Below are 22258 nucleotides of genomic sequence, written 5' to 3' on the forward strand. Positions count from 1 at the left end.
AAAAATAGTGGTAAAATCTAGTCTATGGTACAAGAGCTGTTCTACATCGCACAATTACTGCTGATAACAAAAATATAGTGACCGTCAATAAATCTTCTAAAATAACTACACAACAAAATTGTGAAGGTTTCAAATTGATACCAGGTTTAAATTCCAGGAAAATGCAAAGTAACGCATTAAGGGTCTACTAAAAATCAACAACACTAAAATAGGCACTTGACGACATATTCCACTTTCAGACAGCTTCAGCGTGCTGCCGCTCCGGCATGACCTTTACAATAAGGTCGACCATCTCTAGCGAAGAAAGCCTTACCTTCTAACGGGCAATTGCAAACCTACAAAACGCCAAAAACCTAATCAGTACTCCGTATAGAAGTGCTGTCATACATACTGCACTTAGTCGTACAATATTAGCTGGAGGTATTACGTTATGAGTATTATCGGCTAAAGAATACTCCTTGCCAGGACTCACCCACCTTACCAACTACATATGAGAATGCTCTTACGATCCAAACGACTCCAAGTGAATCGTTAGAGTTTTTATGAACTTGCCAAATGTGATTTTTACTGTGATAATGTCTAGAGACAGGTTTTCCTATGTCATTTTAGTTGTTTTCAGGTCACTAGTAGTGTAGCTAAATTCAGCTATTAAAATAACGTAACAATTGTGTCTCTTTTTCTGTTTTACTGTGGAAATTTGTCACGAAGTCTGGAATATTCCGAAAAGAAAAATGTGGATTTGTTATTGAGTGGGTTGGTGAGAGAATTTTTTGTGGATTTTAATGGTAATTGCAACATACATGTTATTCAATGTGAGTCTTCAACAAAGTAGAGTATTGAATAATGTAAATAACTTACAACACATGTTACATACGGATTTCATGCGAGATTTTTACTTTCAAGGGTTTAATTTCGTTTCGACTTCATTGCGATTTTTGCCAGCATGAAATGTTTTAAGTAGAACACCAATGCAAATTAATTCATAATAGATGCATAGTATTGTTCCATCAAAATGTGCTACCGTGTAATAAAATCTTGGCTTACATTGCAAGAAAAACATTCAGAGTGCCAGTTGGTGTTGAGAGCTTCAATCCACCTATCTCCAGGCTCCACAGGAAAGTTGCAGCCCGCACATTTGGTCTGGAACAGTCTCTGCCAGTCTATAAAAGTAATAGCAAGCCTTCGCTAAAGATACATATTTACATATCACAGAATTTCTAGTTGTATAATGCAGACAGTATAGAGGTCTGATTGTGTCACATGACACTCGTGAAAGGCTAGATGATTGTTGATTTAGTTGCGTGAAGCAAACATGCTGTCTGAGATGAGCAGTGGATCAAGAAAACTTAAGGTTCATATTTCTGCAGATGTCTATCCAAACACAGTCAAATGTCGACATAAATATAATCTGTTCCAAGATTTTCTTGTCTGTCGAGTTTTTTATAATATTGCATTATATTTTATTTAGTTTGTTCAAAGGCTGAATGACTTAATGATGAATAGTTCAAACAAATTATATATAACATTAAAGCAAATGCTTTATCTACAACTTTGCAAAAGGTTAAACAAAGAAAGAACTGCATGATACTTATGTTTGAGCCGAAACTAATATAATGGCCAAAACTGGAGGTTTTTAATATCTCTAGACACGGCAGCATGGAAGAAAGAGTACATTTGGCAAAACAGGAAACATTTGGAGACAGGTGTACAGATGCAGAGAGAAATACAGAGCTGGTAGTTCTCCAGCTCTGTATTTCAGATTGTCTGGTTTTTAAATTAACATAACTTACATGAATTTACAAGTTCTTTCTTTTGTTTTCATATGTGATAATTTTAGAAATTTTATTGTTACTTATTATGTCAGGTCCCCCTATTTTAACTTGTCTTAGGCTCTCCTTTTTTTCTAACGGGCTATAGATTCTCTAAACAATTGATGCAAAGATAATTGCTCAAGTTGGTTTTTAATGATTTCTTGCATTAGTTTTATGTTAGTATCTCTCGTTTTTCCTTTTTCTCACTGTCTCTACTCGAACTGGTCTTCTTAAGATCTATCATTTTAAAACTATAAAAGAGAGGCATGAAAAACTGTTTAATATTATTCGAGTACTCTAGAACTAAATTGTGCTAAGGAGAACTTTGTACTTATGTAAGGATTTGCCAAAGTGCAACGTATCGCAAAACATTGGAAACTGTATGTTAACATTGGGAGCTGTACGTTAACATTGGGAGCTGTATGTTAACATTGGAAGATATATGTTAACATTGGGAGCTGTATGTTAACATTGGGTGCTGTATGTTAACATTGGGAGCTGTATGTTAACATTGGGAGCTATATGTTAACATTGGGAGCTGTATGTTAACATTGGGAGATATATGTTAACATTAGGAGTTGTATGTTAACATTAGGAGTTGTATGTTAACATTAGGAGTTGTATGTTAACATTGGGAGATATATGTAAACATTAGGAGATGTATGTTATATGTAGAGAAAAGGCATTGGTCAAAGTTCACATCGTATGGTAAACGAGTTGTATGCTGAGAGTAAGTACGATGTATGACGTACAAGTAAGTCAAACATTGACTGTAGTTCAAGAAATGAGATACAGTTGAACTGTCACATGCAAAGTTAGTTTACTCCAACATTTGCTTATTATGTTGAAAAAATGTTCCCATAAAATGCCCTGTACTTATGTAGTTTAATTTATTCCACACCATGATAACTCAGAAACCCATGAGAAAAAAAACCATGGTCATGGTTTATCCATCATGATCAAAAATTCATGATAACTTTTAATAATACATACTGCAGCTAACTTTACAAAGGGCTAAAATAAATGCATTATATAAACTCTGTACAAGATTTAGTGTAGGAAAAGTGAAGCTTCTACATGATAATAGATCATAAACGCCATTGCTGCCTTTAGTAAGCTTCAGCAGAGACTCTGGAAGAACAAGCATGTCTCAATCAGGTGATGATAGATGATAGGGGGAGGGGGGAGGGGGAGGGGAAGGGGAAGAGGGAGCGAAATAGGGAGGAGAAGGGGGAGGGGAAGGGGGAGGGGAAGGAGAGGGAGAGAGACAGATAGATCATAACCTTGTGCGATAGATAGGCTCTGTTCCTAGTAATACAACCTGAGTGCGATAAATAACTTTACGGACTTGTATATAAGCTCCTGAATTCTATAAGTGCATTGGTATTAACCTGGTCTTCAAATCTAAACAATATTGCTTTAGAAGGTGTACTGAGAGGTGCTTGGATGAATGAAAATTCTGGCACTAGCATAGAAAGTAGCATGCCATTCCGTATATAAAAATGTTGTTAGCTAACGTCTGTCTCAATGCTTATAACATCTATCAACGCCTGTCTAAATGTTAGTAACACCTCTCAACGTCTGTCTAAATCAGGGGTAGGGAACCTATGGCTCTCGAGCCATTTGTGGCTCTTTTGATGATTACATCTGGCTTTTTGATAAATTAGTGGAAAAACTAATCCTTAATTTTGTTATCAATTTAATTAAAATAATAATACAAATAATGCTGAAATTACAGTAACATTAAACAAAATAAAAAATAACGTTCATTGAATAAAAATGTATTTTCATTTGCAACTTCATGTGGCACACGCAGCAAAGAGTTTTTGGTGCTTTCTGTACTCCGCTCTGCGCAGGCCGTACAGAGGCCACACTGGTCATTTTTAAATCAAAAAGTAAACCCTTCAAACCAAAAATTGGCTAAAAGAGATGAGAGTATCAGACATTTCAGCAAGAATGAAGAAAAGAATTTGCCTTTGTGGAGAGAACGGGTTTTGCAGTGTGTTTAATATGCAATGATAATATTGCGTTGATAAAATGGTCAAATATAAAGCGACACTTTGACTCCTGCCATGCCACATTTGCAGGGAATTATTTGATGGGAGACGGTTAAAAGAAGGTCTGCCAAAAACTTCTGTCTAAATTAAAAGCTGGCCAGCAGCAGCTCAGCGCATGGACCCGGCGAGGTGACTTTAATTCTGCTAGCTTTGCTGGTTACAAACATATTAAACTTGTTGGTCTTCCTTTTCCATTTCATGTTTTCGAAATTCAAAATATACATATGGCTCTCCTAGAATTAAATTTTGAGACATGTGGGTTTTTTGGCTCTCTCAGTAAAAAAAGGTTGCTGACCACTGGTCTAAATGTTGGTAACATCTCTTAATATCTGTTTACATGTTCTCAACCAGTCTCCTGCAGTTTAAAATGAAGACCACCCAGTACTGAATAGGTACATACATGTATATATATAAAAAATTTGGATTGTATATTAGTTTCAGTTGCATTCTGGGTAAGTCTTGCGATGCAGATAATAAACCTTAACGTGTTAATAATAAGAATACAGAGTTGGAACTAACCATTCAGGCAGTACGGCTTGCCATCTTCAACATGGAAAGCTCCAGTGCTGATGGGTTCACCACACTCCGCACACCGAAAGCATTCTTTGTGCCAGGTTTCCTTAAGGGCAGTCACAGTATCCTAAAATTAGCAATCTGTTAATTTATTATATCATACTATATTTTCACTGAAAGGACCTTATGTGAACCTTTAAAATAACATATGTTATTCAAAGAAATGGTAAGATGGCATGTCTACGAATGTCTATCATGTTATTAGCTGATCGATTAATTGATTCAGCTACTCAAACGTCAAGTTAAAATTAGAATAATCAAACTCCAAAATAATAATGATTTTAGAGTTGTCAAAATTTCGGAGTTGTCAAAATATTAAAACTTTTTAGTTGTCACTTGGTATGGTCGTCTTGCACAAAGCTTTATTATAAATGCTAAACACTTTCCATAGAGTTACACTTTCCATAGAGTTACACTTTCCATAGAGTTACACTTTCCATAGAGTTACACTTTCCATAGAGTTACACTTTACAGAGAGACAAAAATGCCTGACTAGATGGCCTTGAATAGTTTATAAATATTTTTTATCCTTGGAGTATGTGAAACCATAAAATGATGAAACACACAAATCAACCCTAATTAATGCGAAAAGAACTTTTTACCCCCATGATAGCTTTAGAGCATTTGGCACATCTCGGAGCAAAGTTCTTTTCATAATCATTTTCACAGTAGATCTTCCCATCAAGCTCCACAAATCCTTTGTTGATAAGCTCACTGTTGCATTTGGCACAGGAAAAGTGCGTCGGACACCAGCATTTATTCAAGGCGACAATAAAAGGACCCCTGAAACAAGTTAGAGCTCTGTAATAGATCGGCTAACACTACTCTGTGCACCGAATACACGCATGATTATTAGACAACTTCTCATCTTGTTGGTTTTTGTCTTTGGTTGGTCAATATTAACAGGATAAAATATGAAAAATATTTTCGTACAATTAGCTTTCAAAACTGGAAAAATTTACAGTTCAAAGTAATTAAATTGATAGTTTTGTGCAAATATAAAAAGCGAAATTACTTGAACCACAAAAAGTGATATTTCTATTTTCTATCCTATCATATAAAATAGTTTTAGATACTCTTCCTCTCTTTTGTATATTTTCTTCGCAGTCACTTGAAGCATCATTCAAATTCAAATATACATATAAATATACATATACGTATACGTATACGTGTACGTGTACGTATATGTATACGTATACGTATATACATATACGTATACGTATATACATATACGTATACGTGTACGTATATGTATACGTATACATGTACGTATACGTATACGTATGAATATGATTATAAACGTAAAGAACATTTATCTTAATAATGCATCACGGCGCTTCTTGTCCGTCCTGTCACATTTAATCTAAAACTGTGAAATTACTTCTTTATCTAAACTGTATTTTATTTGGTAGATATTAAGCTGTGTATGTGTGTACTTTTCTTCAGTTAAATGTCTGTTGAATGTCCACAAGTATTACATACAAGTATTACATACAAGTATTACATACAAGTATTACATACAAGTATTACATACAAGTATTACATATTTGTTTGCGATCATGACAAAAGACCTTCTGCACAACAAAACTTTAAAAATATTTTTAGCATTTTACTTTTACTGCATTTTAGCTCATAGCTATACTACTTGATCACTTGCTTATTGAATATCAGTGTCGGTTGCTTACTGTAAAGTGTGTGGTGATAACAGAGTTTTTATTGTTAGTATCAGTTTGGAAAAAGGCGACTTTTACAATTTTTTTGTTAATCATCTAACAAAATTGTGTCAAAAATAATGTTTGACTTTGTGTCGTCTCTAAAATATGTAGAATGCCCTACATGAACGCTGTAACTCTAACATAAAGCCCAACATAATGGTCAAGAGCATGGAGTCAGCGTCAACAGTGCAGCAGTCCTACAACAGAGATAAAGTTGGGCTGAATACAGACTATTTAAAAAAATGCACCATGGTTGTAGATTTTAGTCAATTTTGCCAGGATGGATAGGGATTGAAAAAAAATAAATTAAAAAAAACCTTAAGAAATCAAGGAGTTATAAAAAGGACTTTACACATTTTTATCATCCCTTAATGCTTGATGAGTGAGGAGGAAGCAACAACATTTAGAAACAGTAAGCTTTAGCGATAATCTATTGAAAAGCTTATGAAAAGTCAAGCATGTAACAAATACTGGACTAATATTACATGTACTTGTGCCCTCGAGTTTACAGGTTCTCCATTGCATTAAATGTCAGTGTGCATCTATTTTTGCAGGTTTGTAAGGCATCTAGCAAGATCCTACACAATTGATTAAGATCCCCCTAAAGGTGGTGTATTGAGTTGATCTAGAAATATTAACTTACAGCGTGTTGCATAAGTTGCAACACGTACGACAAGTCATGTTTGTTTATGTCAGCAGCTCTCAGTTTTGCGGCTGCCATCAAGCTATTTACGGTTAAATTTAGTTAGTCATCAAACTCATAGTTGCTGGCTTTAAATTGTCACTTTAAATTAAGGCTACTGGAACAGAGTCGGTGGAAAATAGAGTGAGAAAGAGCAGTTACGCTGAAATTATCACGACTATGGTAATCAAAGCAAAATCCTTGAGCTAATGTAAAAATATTTTATAAATATTTTTACATTGGCTCAATGATTTTGCTCTGATTACGAGGATTTATTATGAAGTTTGATTGTGAGGTTAGGCTTCGTGTACAATAAAATTCAACATGTATGTCATAGAGATTAATAAAAAATAGTCATCCTGTATTCAGTCAACTTTAAGGATGAATTGCAGACAAACCTTATATGTATTCAGTCAACTTTAAGAGTGAGTTGAAGACAGACCTTATATGTATTCAGTCAACTTTAAGAGTGAGTTGCAGACAGACCTTATATGTATTCAGTCAACTTTGAGAATGAGTTGAAGACAGACCTTATATGTATTCACTCAACTTTAAGAATGAGTTACAGGCATACCTTATATGTATTCCACAAACGTAATTCAAGTTGTTTTTGAAGTACCTTAGGGACAGACTATATTATAGGCTTTGAAAGAACAATATTGCAATAAATTAGTCTTGAAATTTATTCTAGCCCAAATCTTCTTATTTAAGACTGGAAAACCAAAAGACTGGAAAATCAAATGATAGCCTTCAATGTAAAGCTACTATTAAAGTTTAGGCTAAATAAACTGATTGAAGTTGTCTTTTTAAATAATTTACATACATTCTAATGCAAACAATAAATCAAAATACCTTGAAACTTTATATACTTCCATAAAGGTGCCTCATAAATTTAAACTATCACTCATTTCACTGAATCTTTGTCTTAAATAAATTCTTCATGACATCCTATTAGAGTTCTGTAATGCCAACAATAGCTTGCTTTGCTTGAGTCAACTAAGTCTCAATATGGTCTGGGGGCCATGGGCATTTTTTATAACTGTAGCCTACTGACACTGTGTTTTGCTGCAGTACAAGACCTATTTAACAAGAGTCGTAAAGTCTGTAGCAATACTTAAAGGCCGCTACAGAAGAGTATACAGTAAATAGCATGGAATGATAAAAAACTAACAAGTGCGTTTTATGAACGCGTATATAATGCACTTCATACATCATCCATCATGATATCTTTAAGTGCGCCAGTTTCCAAACTACATCTTGCCTGCTCATCAGGTTAGCTGTATGATTGTATGATGTTGTCACATACTATTATTACTGATCAGAATAGATGTACAATTGTATGATGTTGTCACATGCTGTTATTACTGATCAGAATAGATGTATGATTCTATGATGTTGTCACATACTGTTATTACTGATCAGAGTAGATGTACAATTGTATGATGTTGTCACATACTGCTACTACTGATCAGAACAGCTGTATGATTGTATGATGTTGTCACATACTATTATTACTGATCAGAATAGATGTACAATTGTATGATGTTGTCACATGCTGTTATTACTGATCAGAATAGATGTATGATTCTATGATGTTGTCACATACTGTTATTACTGATCAGAGTAGATGTACAATTGTATGATGTTGTCACATACTGTTATTACTGATCAGAACAGCTGTATGATTGTATGATGTTGTCACATACTGTTATTACTGATCAGAATAGCTGTATGATTGTGTGGTGTTGTTACATACTGTTATTACTCATGATGATGAGGAGACAATTCTGAACCATAATAATGGGAGAATAACTCCCTTACCTGATATTTGTTCGACAATTGCTACAGACAGGCACTTTGCTGGGATCAAGAGGAGCCGAGCTGTAGTATGTTGAAATGCCTCTGTGGGCTGTGCTATCTCCACAAGGCAAGTCTTTGACTTTATTATTACCATCAGCTGGGATCCATGGCATAGGAGCAGCTTGCTTGATTGGCGGGGACAAGGGAGAGGGAGTGAAAGCTGGTTTTGGGGAGAAAGGATAAGCAGCTACATTGGGTGGAGTTTGCACCGGAGCGGCAGCAATAGAAACCGCAGCTGGTCGTGTTGGTGCAAAGGATTTAGGCAGTCTTTGAACAGGTGTGGGGTTTGCTGCTTGAGGATTCAAAATGCTGCCTGAATAACTTGTTCTACAATTATCAAGTGATAAGCGAGTTTAATTGACTGGATTTCACATCTCAGTCAGTGATATCATCTGGCAGCAATGTTTGCATGTATCTTATCTTAACTAAAGATAGAGACTGCTCACAGTTCATAGAGAGTCTGTTCACAGTTCATAGAGAGACTGCTCACAGTTCATAGAGAGACTGCTCATAGTTCATAGAGAGACTGTTCACAGTTCATAGAGAGACTGCTCACAGTTCATAGAGAGACTGTTCACAGTTCATAGAGACTGCTCACAGTTCATAGAGAGACTGCTCACAGTTCATAGAGAGACTGCTCATAGTTCATAGAGAGACTGTTCACAGTTCATAGAGAGACTGCTCACAGTTCATAGAGAGACTGTTCACAGTTCATAGAGACTGCTCACAGTTCATAGAGAGACTGCTCACAGTTCATAGAGAGACTGTTCACAGTTCATAGAGAGGCTGTTCACAGTTTATCAGGAAAAGTTGATTTGTGTTTACAAATCAATTTTTAACGGCCATGGTATACAGTGTTATGGTAACATAAAATTCTCTCTGAGTTTTGGAGTTTATACAAACAACTCCTTGCTTATGTATACGAGTAGAACCTTGTATGTCTCTGTGCATGTATCTTCAGCTTTACGAACTCCTATCAAAAGCAGCATGTGCATTTTGTTTAAATGCCACTTCAGCGAGTAAAACATTACATTTTTGTCATTATAGTGTGACTCTATATGATAGGACACTAGAGTAAGGCAAAAAAGATCGAGCACACAAAGTAGAGTAGGGTAGGTCACTCAGGGCCCCCTGTTGATGAGAAGAGTACCTGGAACCATGGGCTGTTATGATTTTAGTACTTTTAGTATCTGTGACTGAAGGCAGGTCTTTAGTTTTTGGAGCAAAGCCAGGAATCTGAGGGCTATCCAATGATGCTTGATAGGCATAACCGGGGGCTATATAAGCGTCCCCGTGTCCTGGACTAGGTGGAGCAGCTTTGGGGTTGGGTTTATACTTCACACTCGGGATATAGTTAACTTGACCATTCCACGCAGTCGCTGGCTCGGCCATCAGATGTGCCAAATCTCTAAAGGAAACAAAAAAGCACTCAAAGGTTTCTGGTTCAAGTGGGTCCACATGCTAAAAATGGCAGCGAAATATAGGTCACCAGCGCACCTGTTGCACACTTTGGTAATTAGATTGTATTGGCATGCAGTTACACAGACACCTAATGCTTTACTGTGATGTACTTAGCTAAGCTGTCAAGGTTGACTGTTTTTTTTTATTACGCTGTACTGTATTTTATATGAGTAGTCACTGAATAGTGTGCAACTGATTCATTCCCACATTCTTAAAAGAATATCAAATATAAATTCGGGCTGTCATCATGCTTGACTCAGTATATAGGCAGCGTGATAACTAAGTGAGGCTAGTTGCTTTCGCTCAGCTCATGGCCTGCTGCCACAAAGATCTTCTACTCTACGAAAACACAAGACTTGCTGGAAAAAAGAAGTTCTTTATTATTCTGGTTTAAACAGCTTTTTCAAAGGCACAGTTGTTAGCTTTTGCAAATTTTTGCCTTTTTATTCATTCCAGCATCTTTGAAACATTGTATATATTATATCATATATCATATTAAAGTATAACATATCTTATTATATTATTTACAACGTCTTTTATTGTATTACAGTATACTATTTCATCTTACATTTTATTATATTACATTTTTATTGCAATCTATTAAACTAGTTATTATATCATATTGCATTAGATTAAAGCGTATTACATTATATATTGCCTGTTACATATTAGATGTATAAACTTGATTTTCTGATATTTTAATCTATAATGATTCAAGTTTTTTAATTTTTGATTTTAGTGGCCAACTGTTGTCCTTTTTTGTTTTATTATTGTTGTATAGAATAATTTGAATTTTTTTTTTATTTGAAGTGAAATTATTGCAAATAAATTAATACATAGGGTAGGTTGAGAACTTACGTTGCATCGTAACAATGGGTTTGATAACAGCAGTATCAAAACTGTCTAGCAATACTAACTAGCAGATCCCAACTGAATAAAACTATGACAACAGGCTACATGTGTCAGGGACAAAGTATTTAAGAAAAAATGCCATTTAAAAAAAACGCATTGTTGGCTCTGTTTTTTGTCATCTGTAATCTTATGGATAATCTCATGAAAAACTCAGCAACTATGTGAGAACCTTTGGTACCTGATTTATAAATTTCCCGTGTGTAAATTCGGGACAAGAAGATTAGTTTAAATAAAACAATTTTAAAAATTTAAGAATGTTTTTGCTAAATTGTTATGTTTAGCAGACTAGAGGAAGTGGAACAAACACAAGGGTATATCACTCATCTGTAAGTTGTTAGATTCAGGTGTGAAGGTAATCATTGTCTAATAAAAATTGCTAACACCGGAGTGGGGGTCGTACCTCGACAGTCCGAGCGATATGTTGTTTCCACAGGCTAGAATGGTTTGTTGAGCATCTTTATGCTTCATCAGACCTGTGTGCATGCCATTTATGGCTACAATCAAGTCTCCGGGCATAACTCCACTGTTAGATGCGATAGTACCTGGGGTCACCTAAATATAGACTGAGGTCACACATAGAGGCTTATTAGGATAGCAGCGTTAAGTAAATGAGACACATTGAATGTGCAACAATCCGGTTTGATAGTCTGAAAATTAAATTGACATTTTATGAAGTGCTGAGAATATAGCATAATTATGTTGTGCTCAATATGAGAGGTTTTATATATGAGCCGATGAAACTAGAGCTAGAGTCAGCTGTACAGAGACTGCACAGGTTCTTCACTTCTATAACTGCAAAGTTAGGTTGAGCCTTTAATGACAATCTGATCAACATGCTATAGTTGTGTGAAAGAAAATACTCCAAAGATTGTGAGACTCATGTGAGTATTTTTAATCAAGTAGTAAAACAAAAGAGGACCCAAAGAAGCTGATGTTTAAAAGAATGATATTCACCAAAAGTTATCATATCCTAGCTACACTTAAAATACTAATCGAGCCTGCATGCCCGTTGTATTTAAAAGTCGTTATAAGAGCACCCAGACTTTCGATATGTTTTATGGTTAAGTTATGTTCAATCCTAGTTTTGCTTGCAAAAGAATTATCGTAATAGCACCCTTCAAAAAGAGAATAAATGGCATTAATGGACAACAGAGTTAACCAATAGCATTAATGGACAACAGAGTTAACCAATGGCATTAATGGACAACAGAGTTAACCAATGGCATTAATGGACAACAGAATTAACCAATGGCATTAATGGACAACAGAGTTAACCAATGGCATTAATGGACAACAGAGTTAACCAATGAGAAAGCGGAATCCAAAAATGTTCTAAGCAAACACCAACACCCTGGAACAAGTGTCAATATCATAGAAAACATGTGTTGAGCATACCAGAACACAGAGTTGCTCTGAACGAGACCAGAAATCTGTCAGTGTAGAGATGGCTTATGTCTCTGTTTGCTTTTTGATATAAAATTTCTGCTTGTTTATGTAAAAGTAGCCAAACTGTTAGTAAAGCGTTTTATCTTTTTCTTCTCAGCGAATTCTGATTTGCTCGTAAATTAAAGTGGCACAAAGTGCCAACTCCGACAAACATATCAATTATCTACATTATCGTGATGCCTGCCTAGCGACAGCTTCCTGTCTCAGAAATACCAACAGAAATGTTAAGCTTTGATTGGCTGAATGCATGCATTGTGATACTCCAAGCTCCAAAACTCCAAGCTCAGGACAAATACAATGCGAAAGTACATCTACACAAAACGTTTTATTTTTATTCCTAAAAGTTTTCTGAATAAATTTTTTTTATTTAGCTGTTCGTTAAAAAATCTTTGACAGACTTTTCGAATAGTCAACGTGTTAACTTATGGTTAACTTATGTTGTTGGGGTTAACAGGCGTGTCATCAAAGTTAACACTCAAGCCATCAGTGTCAACACTGCTAACACTCAAGTCATCACTGTCAACACTCAAGTCATCAGTGTCAACACTCAAGTCATCAGTGTCAACACTCAAGCCATCAGTGTTAACACTTAAGCCATCAGTGTTCACACTCAAGTCATCACTATTAATACTCAAGTCATCAGTGTCTGCTTTCAATCATCAATCATAACATCCTTAGTTCCGCAATGCCTTTGCATCCTTTGCATCTCAACGGCTTAGCATGTTTATGTCTAATTTGAGCTGCCCTAGGAGATTTTTAAGGCTTGATAAGAATTTCATTTTAATAATTGTTTTAGCTTCTGATGAAAATTGAAAGTAGGTTGCACGGAATGATAAACAGCTAGAATACCACATCAATGTACTAATCCTAAACAACACTGTAGAACAAAATGTGCGCAGGATTATCTTTTAATGAACTTTATAAATGTACTAGTGGCATGCCCATTACACGGGCAATAAAAAGTTTTTGCATAAAATATTTCTTTTTAAACAACGTATACAACATTTACCATTCTAACTGTAAAATGAAGGTGTTTGTTTATTTCTGTGTGTCCAGCCAATACATAATTCAAATATTTGAAAGCTCGAGGCATTGCTAAAATAGATTGCTGAAAAATATTTCTTATGCTACATGTTTTCTCAAGATTTAAAATAGCTTATAAACAGTTGCAGGCTATGCAGTTGTCTATGGCTAAGTTTTTTACCCAATGAATTTAGCGATTTGAGCTAGTAACTTAAGCTAGTAACTTGAGCTAATACTTTAATTGTACTATAATAAGAGCAGCGTCTGTCCGATGTCAGCGAAGATTGTTAAAAAGAGATTGCCCCTCCTGAGAATCAAGCCCATACATTCGCACGTTTCGGAGTAATTGTACACATAATCATTATTATCATTACACATGATCTCCTACTCATAAGTAACAGTTTGCAATTGTAGCACAAGTGAATGAATGTCCCAATGCAGTGCCAGTATTATGTAGCTGACTATGAATGACATGTTTAACAAGGTGCCTCTCTCCAAGAGCATCCAGCTGACGCATCAAATAACAGGCATCAACTAAAAATGGTACATAGACAGACAGGCAGCCAGCTAAGTAACACTGCCAACAGTGCAAACGGGTCGCAAGCCGTTATGTTAGCCCTATAGACCAATATTTACACTGTGATAGCAAAATGTCTGAACAAGCTCATTGACTGTGTAAACATTTCTACCTGCATCTACCTGTATTCTCATGTTATATTTTCATTATATAGCTTCATCACAAATGTCAATAAGTTGTAGCGGTGAGACATATTTCGAGTTAGACATATCGTAAGAGGTTAGCTGTTTAACACAAGGCTTACAGTACTGGCATATATAAAGTTTATATAAATATCAAATTATGGAGTTTATTCAGATTTTTGTCAAAATGGTTCGCTGAAATATTGTTAGGTCTGATCAATACCTGCGTGTTAAACAAATATATATACTAGGCGAATGCCCACCATCGCACGTGTACTAAAAAAGGTTTTTGCATAAAACATTTATTTTTATAGTAAAAGCCATTATTATAACTTAAGCCAGCGTTAGGAAAGAAAGACTGCTTCATGATCTCTTACTCGAAATAATGATCTTCAATCATGCTAGCTGAAGCATGGAGTGTGAATATTTTAACCAATCAGCATTAAAGATTGGCGAGTGTAATAAGTATGGTGTGCACCACAAGTATTCTATAGCATGGACCATTGTCATTGTTTCAATTATTATCTTTTATTACCCGTTATTATCAATGGAATTATTCCAATTCTAATATTCCATGTAGATATATACATATCGTATCTTATAGATATATGATATACTTGATATATATATATATACTTGATCTCATGACCGAACACGAGCGAAGCGATTGTTTGGGAGCTTTATGATAAATGCATATGTGCACACAACTCACGAAAATTGTTCATGAACAGCCGTCCCAAACCCTTGTACCCAAATCTCATCAACAAATTTAACCATTTTTCAATGGAGACGTTTAAGTATAATAACGGTACAAAACACATATAAACCTATTTAAATATGTTACCAAGTCTTTGAAATTTGTAGACAATATCCTAAACTAACCCATCTGATCGAATTATACATAAATAGACAGATTAATTGGGCCTAAAATCGCAATAAAAACTTGACAAGCCTTTTTTAATCAAAATTAAGACCGGTCAACGAAACGCCGAGAAGGCCGTGCGACAGAGAATAGAACCATTAAGTCGTGCGCATTTCACAAAAAAAATGAGCACATTTTACCAGTCTATGGCGTTGTCTAATTGCCGAAGGTTTCTGAAATTAACGTAGAAGTACTGAAAAGTAATTGTTTCTTTTTTGCCGATTTTATTATTCGATTTAATTATTCGATTTTATAAGATCATTATAAGATTTAATTATAAGAATAGTCATTCGAATTTACAAGATTGAAGTATATAGTGACCGATGGTGTGCAATATGTTACTGTTATTATTTTTCTAAAGATTTTGTTGATGATGCCCAATCTCAATCCCAATCAATCATTGGCTGTGCCCAATATCGCAGTACTGCCAAGCCGTTTTTAATATCTGCAAAATTAAGTAATAGGCCTACATTTTCTTATAGATATACATCTATTTCTATGACAACCAGCTTAAATCTGTTTAGATTTTTAAATTCAGCATAATTTTTAGATATAAATACAGAAATCTAAATAAACATCACAACTTCTTGATATTAGTTGCTATGATCAATGATAATACAGCCCCCCCAGCCTGTGTATATTACACAGCAGGTTGCCATTTTACTTCTAATATTGCATTTCTCCTATTGCAGGGTAAAGATATAAAAATATAATCTTTTCCTTTCATTATTGCTGTTTTGTTGTATATAATAACACCCACACCCAGTACATTGCAGCTACCATTGCAGTTCTCCTATTGCACTGCAGTGCCATTTGACTGCTAATATTGCATTTCTCAACCGGCAGTACCTTTTCTTTTTCCATTATCACTTTGGTCATGGGCTGTATGACAGGGAAATTTCTAATATATATTTATATATCTATAAAGTATATATATCTATAAAGTATATATATATATATATATATATATATATATAAAGTATATATAGTATCCTTGATATATAGTATATTATAGTATAGTATACATATAGTATGGTATACTTGTATAGTATATATATACAAATGTATATACATATTAATATCTAAAATTCCAAGAAAGATTTAGGCTATATATATAACCCAAATCTCTCTGGAATTTGGGTTATATAATCACTATATGATTTGGGTTCTCACAAAATCCTGGGATGTAAGAACAACTGTAGTTTCAGTAGTCATTGGGGCACTGAGCGCAATAACACCTGCGCATAAAATGTGGCTTGCCCAGACACCGGCAGCAATCAACTCAGGTGAGTTGCAGAAAAGTGTGCTATTGGGAACAGCTAAGATCTTGAGGCGAGTGCTCAAACTTCTAGGTCTTTAGTAGGAGATCCGAGTCAGAGCAAAAGCATCCACCCATATGGTTTAACCGGGGTGAGGAAACAATTATTTATATATATATATATATATAAATATATATATATGGAATAATTGTGATTAAAACAATTCAGTTGATAATAGTTAGTAATAAGTGATAATAATATATATATTCATTAACTTCCTGAAAACTTTAGGCATTCCTTAACTTCCTGTGTCAGATATACAGTATATATGAGGCTCAGTAACTTAATGAATGCCCAAGCCAGATATGTATGTTAGTGAGTTATTCAGTATGCCACTAGTAGGCAATGCACACGCTCAGACATATAATCTTTCTATACAAATATAATATGTATGTACTATCAAGCTAAAAGCTAAAACCCTGCAATCTAAATATTGCAGGCACCTATACTGAAGTATTTACATGCAAGCCGTATGTCTAATTGCAATCATCACGCGCTTCACTAGTCTTACCTAGAAAGCTAAGGCCAGAGAGGAATGAGATCAGTGACTACGGCAAATGATAAATAGAATTACAAGCTATAAGAAGAGTAAGCTTTAGTCCATAGCTAAACTAAAACTTCATTTGATTGGTTGATGGATGAAAGCAAAGCAGTGATTTGCTTTCCTTTATGCTTGTGGCAAATAGCGCATCATTTCATCAAAAAGTCACCAGCGCAGGCAGCTGTAGCGGTAGAAACAGCACGAATCGAACTTAGTGGAATGAATATGTTAGCATAATATCATAATATAGCATAATATCATAATATAGCATAATATAATAATATAGCATAATATAATAATATAGCATAATATAATAATAGCATAATATAATAATATAACATAATATAATAATATAACATAATATAATAATATAACATAATATAATAATATAACATAATATAATAATATAGCATAATATAATAATAGCATAATATAATAATATAACATAATATAATAATATAGCATAATATAATAACAGCATAATGTAATAATATAACATAATATAATGATATAGCATAATATAATAATAGCATAATATAATAATGCAAAACTAGTAATATGAGTGGAGGCCCAAATCTCTGTATGATAATCGGGTTATCTTACATTATTTAGGCAATCTATAAAATTATTAAAAGCAAATGTTTTAAAACATTTCAAACATAAGTTGAAAATATTAGCAATGTTACCATTGTTAACAATGTTACTATTGTTAACAATGTTAACAATGTTAACAATGTTAACAATGTTAACATTGTTAGCAATACTAATCTAGTTAGCGACATTTTAGCTTTACTAAAAATGTTGATGATGTTAGAACGAGGAAGCATTGGTCATTATTTTCTAATTTTCCGAGCCTTTTGTTTCATAAAATGATTTCAATTTTAAAAGGTGAATGATAAAGTCTTTAGCAGACAGCTAAAATGTTTGTAATTACTTTTTTATTTTGTACATAGTCAATGATAACATATTGCTGAAATAAAATTATGAACAGCTCATTATGAAACAATGTAATAACAATTTAATAGCGGTAAGTGACAACAGAACCCGAAGAGCAGCCAAGTTTAAGGCAAAGTTTTTCATGATAACTTTGCAAAAAATTAGGATACTAAGTTACATGTTCGTAACATAATCTTCTACAAACTTTGAACTTTCTTTTCCTAGTCTACTGTTGTTTGCAAGAAATGTAAATGAGAGAGATGCTAAACTATGTCCAGTAATTTAAATTTCAAATAATCACTTGACTTATTCATTTGCTGGACACAGTTGGCGGCCAAAAAGCCTACTGTTTTATACCAATGCAACTTTCTTTGTTGTCGGTTCAGAGAAATAATGTTCATTTATCATGACAATTTTATATTATTAGAAACAAGGCTGGAACATACGTGTATATTATATATACATATATTTGATATATGTGTATATAATATACACATACAATTGTATATATATAATAATATACATGTGTATATATAATATACACATGTATATTATATACACGTATATTAAATATATGTATATATAATATACTTGTATGCTATATATACGTGTATATTATATATATGCATATATTATATATACTCGTATATATAATATATATATATATACTTGTATATATAATATGCATGTATATATAATATATGTGTATATTATATATACATATATATAATATACGTGTGTATATTATATACACGTATATTATATATATGTGCATATATAATATACATTTATATATAATATACATGTATATATAATATACGTGTGTATTATATATACGTAGATATAATATATACACGTACATGTATATATTATATATACGTGTATGTTGGTGAAGTAGAGTACGAACCCTTTGTATAGTGAGAGGAGAGCTGAAGTCGACACCTCCAGACATTCTAAATCCCCAGGGAATCTGAGAATTTATACGGCTCAGAGTGACATTCACATTGGCTGACGGAGCAACAGACATGCTGAAGATGAATGCTGTCCTCCGCTTTGTTCAAATAGGTCGTCCACACGGAAAGCTAAAGATTGAGCTCCGACTGTCTCCGCTATATAGAATTGCTTCAGACTGACAAGAGGAAGAACCGTGAGTCAAATGATCTCCAAGGGTGTAGCGTGCCTTACTAATTGTTCATGTATGAGTAACAGATGGCAGGGCAGCCCTCTAATGTTTGCAATGCTCTAATCTTTAGCGCTCTTCAGCTGTTGACCTCTTCCTTAAAGGTCACATTGCTACTCTCATGCATTTATAATTGCAGTTGTGTAACATACTTACCATGTCTGACCAATCAGCTTACAGTTTTTTTAACATCGCTCAATCATGACCAGAAGAAGATGTTATAGTAATTAACAACAAGCCTGCCTGCGAAGCAACACACCCGCCGGCATGCATAGCAACACGTCGGCATGTGTAGCAGCACATTCACATGCCTAGCAACACGCCCGCATTTGTAGCAACACATTTACATGCATAGTAACATACCCACACGTGTAGCAACAAGCCCACATGCATAGCAACACATTCGCATGCGTAGCAACACCCCTGCATGTGTAGCAGCACACCCGCATACATAGCAATACACACCGCATACATAGCAATACACACCGCATGCATAGCAATACACACCACATGCATAGCAATACACACCGCATGCATAGCAATACACACCGCATGCATAGCAATACACACCGCATGCATAGCAATACACACCGCATGCATAGCAATACACACCGCATGCATAGCAATACACACCGCATGCATAGCAATACACACCGCATGCATAGCAATACACACCGCATGCTTAGCAATACACACCGCATGCTTAGCAACACACCCGCATGTGTAGCAGCACGCCAGTCTTCTGACATCTTGCTGTAATTTAGAGTATCCTGAGGCTGCAGCAAAAAGTTTAGTTTGAAAAGAAGAAAATAATTTCAAGTTTTAACCTACACTTATTTAAAATATTGTCTATTATGAGAAATAACAAACAAGTTGTAGTTGTCTTCTTATTTAACAAACGAAAAAGCATAGGCAACTCCTTATTAGTACACTACTTTTTGTGTTGTTCTATGCAGTCCCAAGTCTTTTTTTGTCAGGATTGTTTTCAATGTGTGTGGCAACTGGGTTTGTTTAACTGTGTCATGGAATAACTAAAAGACTATTTACTACAACTCATGGAACTCGTGTCTTCCAATCTGTATTAAATACTTAGATGCACTGGTGCCTGTCATGCCAAAACGGAACTGTTCGATTGGCTCTTTGCTACGTAGCGAGTCAAGTATATTTTAAAACATAAACATATCAGCAGAATAATACTTTTGTGTATTTATGTTTCCTAAAATCGTTACTCTTTTTATTTTCTCAGATGCAAATCTGAGAAATCACACAAATCTGCTCCACATTCACAAATCCTGTTTGCTACCATTCAGGTTATTGTATTCTGTAAAAGACAGGAAAACGGATGAAGTGATACCACATTATATTTTATACATCTTCAAGTATTAAACAAGGTATTTCATCATAAATTCTATCATAACACCAATAATAAATATTAACCAGTTGAGGTAGAAATCTTAGAATGATACAGGTAATTCAGCTATGGTTCGTTGCGGAGAGACAACTCCTCATAAGCATCATTGCAAGTAGTTACATTAAATCTAGACTCAATGTTAAAAAGTAGATATATACTTATACACTCTGTTACTAGTAAGCATGCTTTCCATCTGACTTCCATTGCAGAGGCAAGTTTGGTAGTTCAGTTTGATACAGAAGCACCTGCTTAAGTGTGTTTATATACTGTATGGCTAGACGAAGAGTGGCAATCTTAGAGAGCCTCCTATGTTCGCTTATTCCAGGATTTGGAATGACCTTTCTTAAAAGGTCAAATGCTTCATTCATCTGTTGTATCCTTGTTCGCTCTTTTTCTAAAATAGAGTTATCTCTGACATATAACCTTGAATTGTATGTACTAAGTATGCAGAAAGTTATAACGTTTTGAAAACACTAACCAAGCTTGTTATATGGCAGCAATCGCTGCCGTAAATTATCCCCCTGCCATTTATTAGTTCCGATGAGAACTTGATATGCCTTCCTCTCCAATAAAGTAATAACAGGTTTCCATTGAGTTTAGTAAACTAATGCTAAACCACTATTTAAGAAAAATGTCATAATTTAAACTGAATAGTTTTATAGATTTTAGAATGAAGCACAGCGTTTAAAGAAATGCTAAAGCTTTTGTATTATTATATATTATTTGCTATTTATCATCACATCCTCTTAGTGCAATCACTATAATAGAAGCCTAGGCAAACTATATATTATTATTATTATTATATATTATTAAGGTAGCAATGTTACCTTATAGAAATTATTATATATCACAGATTAAATATTATATGATATATTATACTAATAAATGTATGGTTTTAAACTTCTTATCAAAATGCTGCCTGTCTACAATTTTAAAGGAATTAAACAACATTAGTGTCAGAATTTATTTAACTTTATACTGTGGTATTTCGTACATGGAGTATTTTATCTAGAAATACAAAGCTAACTTTGTTTTTTGTAAGAATAAATGAATAAAGAATACTTGAGTAAAGGTGTATAAGTATAAATTTTATTAAAAAACTTTTTAATAATTTTATTGTAATCAATGACTTAGTAAAACAATAACTTCAAAAGTTAGAATGGTACACAGTTTATACTTGTTTTTTAAAGTTATTTAGTAAAGTGTCAAATGTGTCAGTAGTGTTATCTATCAGTAAATTGATCTCAAAACTAGCAGAATATGATTTTATTGTCAGTTGAATTTTGAAGAAAATGTCATGTTTAAGCTTACTGTGAAATCTTTTCATCAACTTTTGTCTATATGATTTTTATATAACACATAGCAACTATAACCTTATATAATTATTCATCAAAAAGGCCAATGAGTGCAGAACAAACTGTTTAAGACCTCAACACACGCTTCTGATAAAGCCTTCAAGTGTGACCTAACATTTTTCTTATAATACGATTATACAATCAGGATTCTTGAACTATATTCAACAGACTATATCTAACTTTGTTGGTACTCAACCATCGAGGGAAAACAACTCCTGATACACACTTGCAACGCTATGTAACACACAGATTCCCATTTGGCTATATAACGGAGTAAACATTTGAATAATCTGAATGCAAACTTGGATAATACTGGCTGTCGTACCTGTTGCTGTTTGGGCATTGGGCTATCTTG

At 34.2% G+C, this 22258-nt stretch overlaps 1 protein-coding gene across 2 annotated transcripts; it reads right to left on the reverse strand.

The window, feature by feature from the left end:
- Nucleotides 1-32: 32 nt before the first annotated feature.
- On the reverse strand, nucleotides 33-19061 carry LOC137392882 (PDZ and LIM domain protein 7-like). 2 transcript variants are annotated; one of them, XM_068079228.1, is made up of 8 exons: nucleotides 18865-19061; nucleotides 11472-11623; nucleotides 9849-10106; nucleotides 8660-9025; nucleotides 5044-5224; nucleotides 4388-4508; nucleotides 1045-1160; nucleotides 33-335 (listed from the first exon to the last, which is right to left on the reverse strand). In XM_068079228.1, exons 1-8 carry the CDS (start codon nucleotides 18982-18984, stop codon nucleotides 246-248), a joined length of 1404 nt encoding a protein of 467 aa, XP_067935329.1. In that variant the 5' UTR covers nucleotides 18985-19061; the 3' UTR covers nucleotides 33-245. The 2 variants fall into 2 exon arrangements, with proteins under 2 accessions (XP_067935329.1, XP_067935330.1); XM_068079229.1 differs by lacking the exon at nucleotides 9849-10106.
- Between the last annotated feature and the right edge of the window lie 3197 nt (nucleotides 19062-22258).

This window comes from Watersipora subatra, chromosome 4 (assembly GCF_963576615.1).
Source record: "Watersipora subatra chromosome 4, tzWatSuba1.1, whole genome shotgun sequence".
Lineage (NCBI taxonomy): Eukaryota > Metazoa > Bryozoa > Gymnolaemata > Cheilostomatida > Watersiporidae > Watersipora > Watersipora subatra.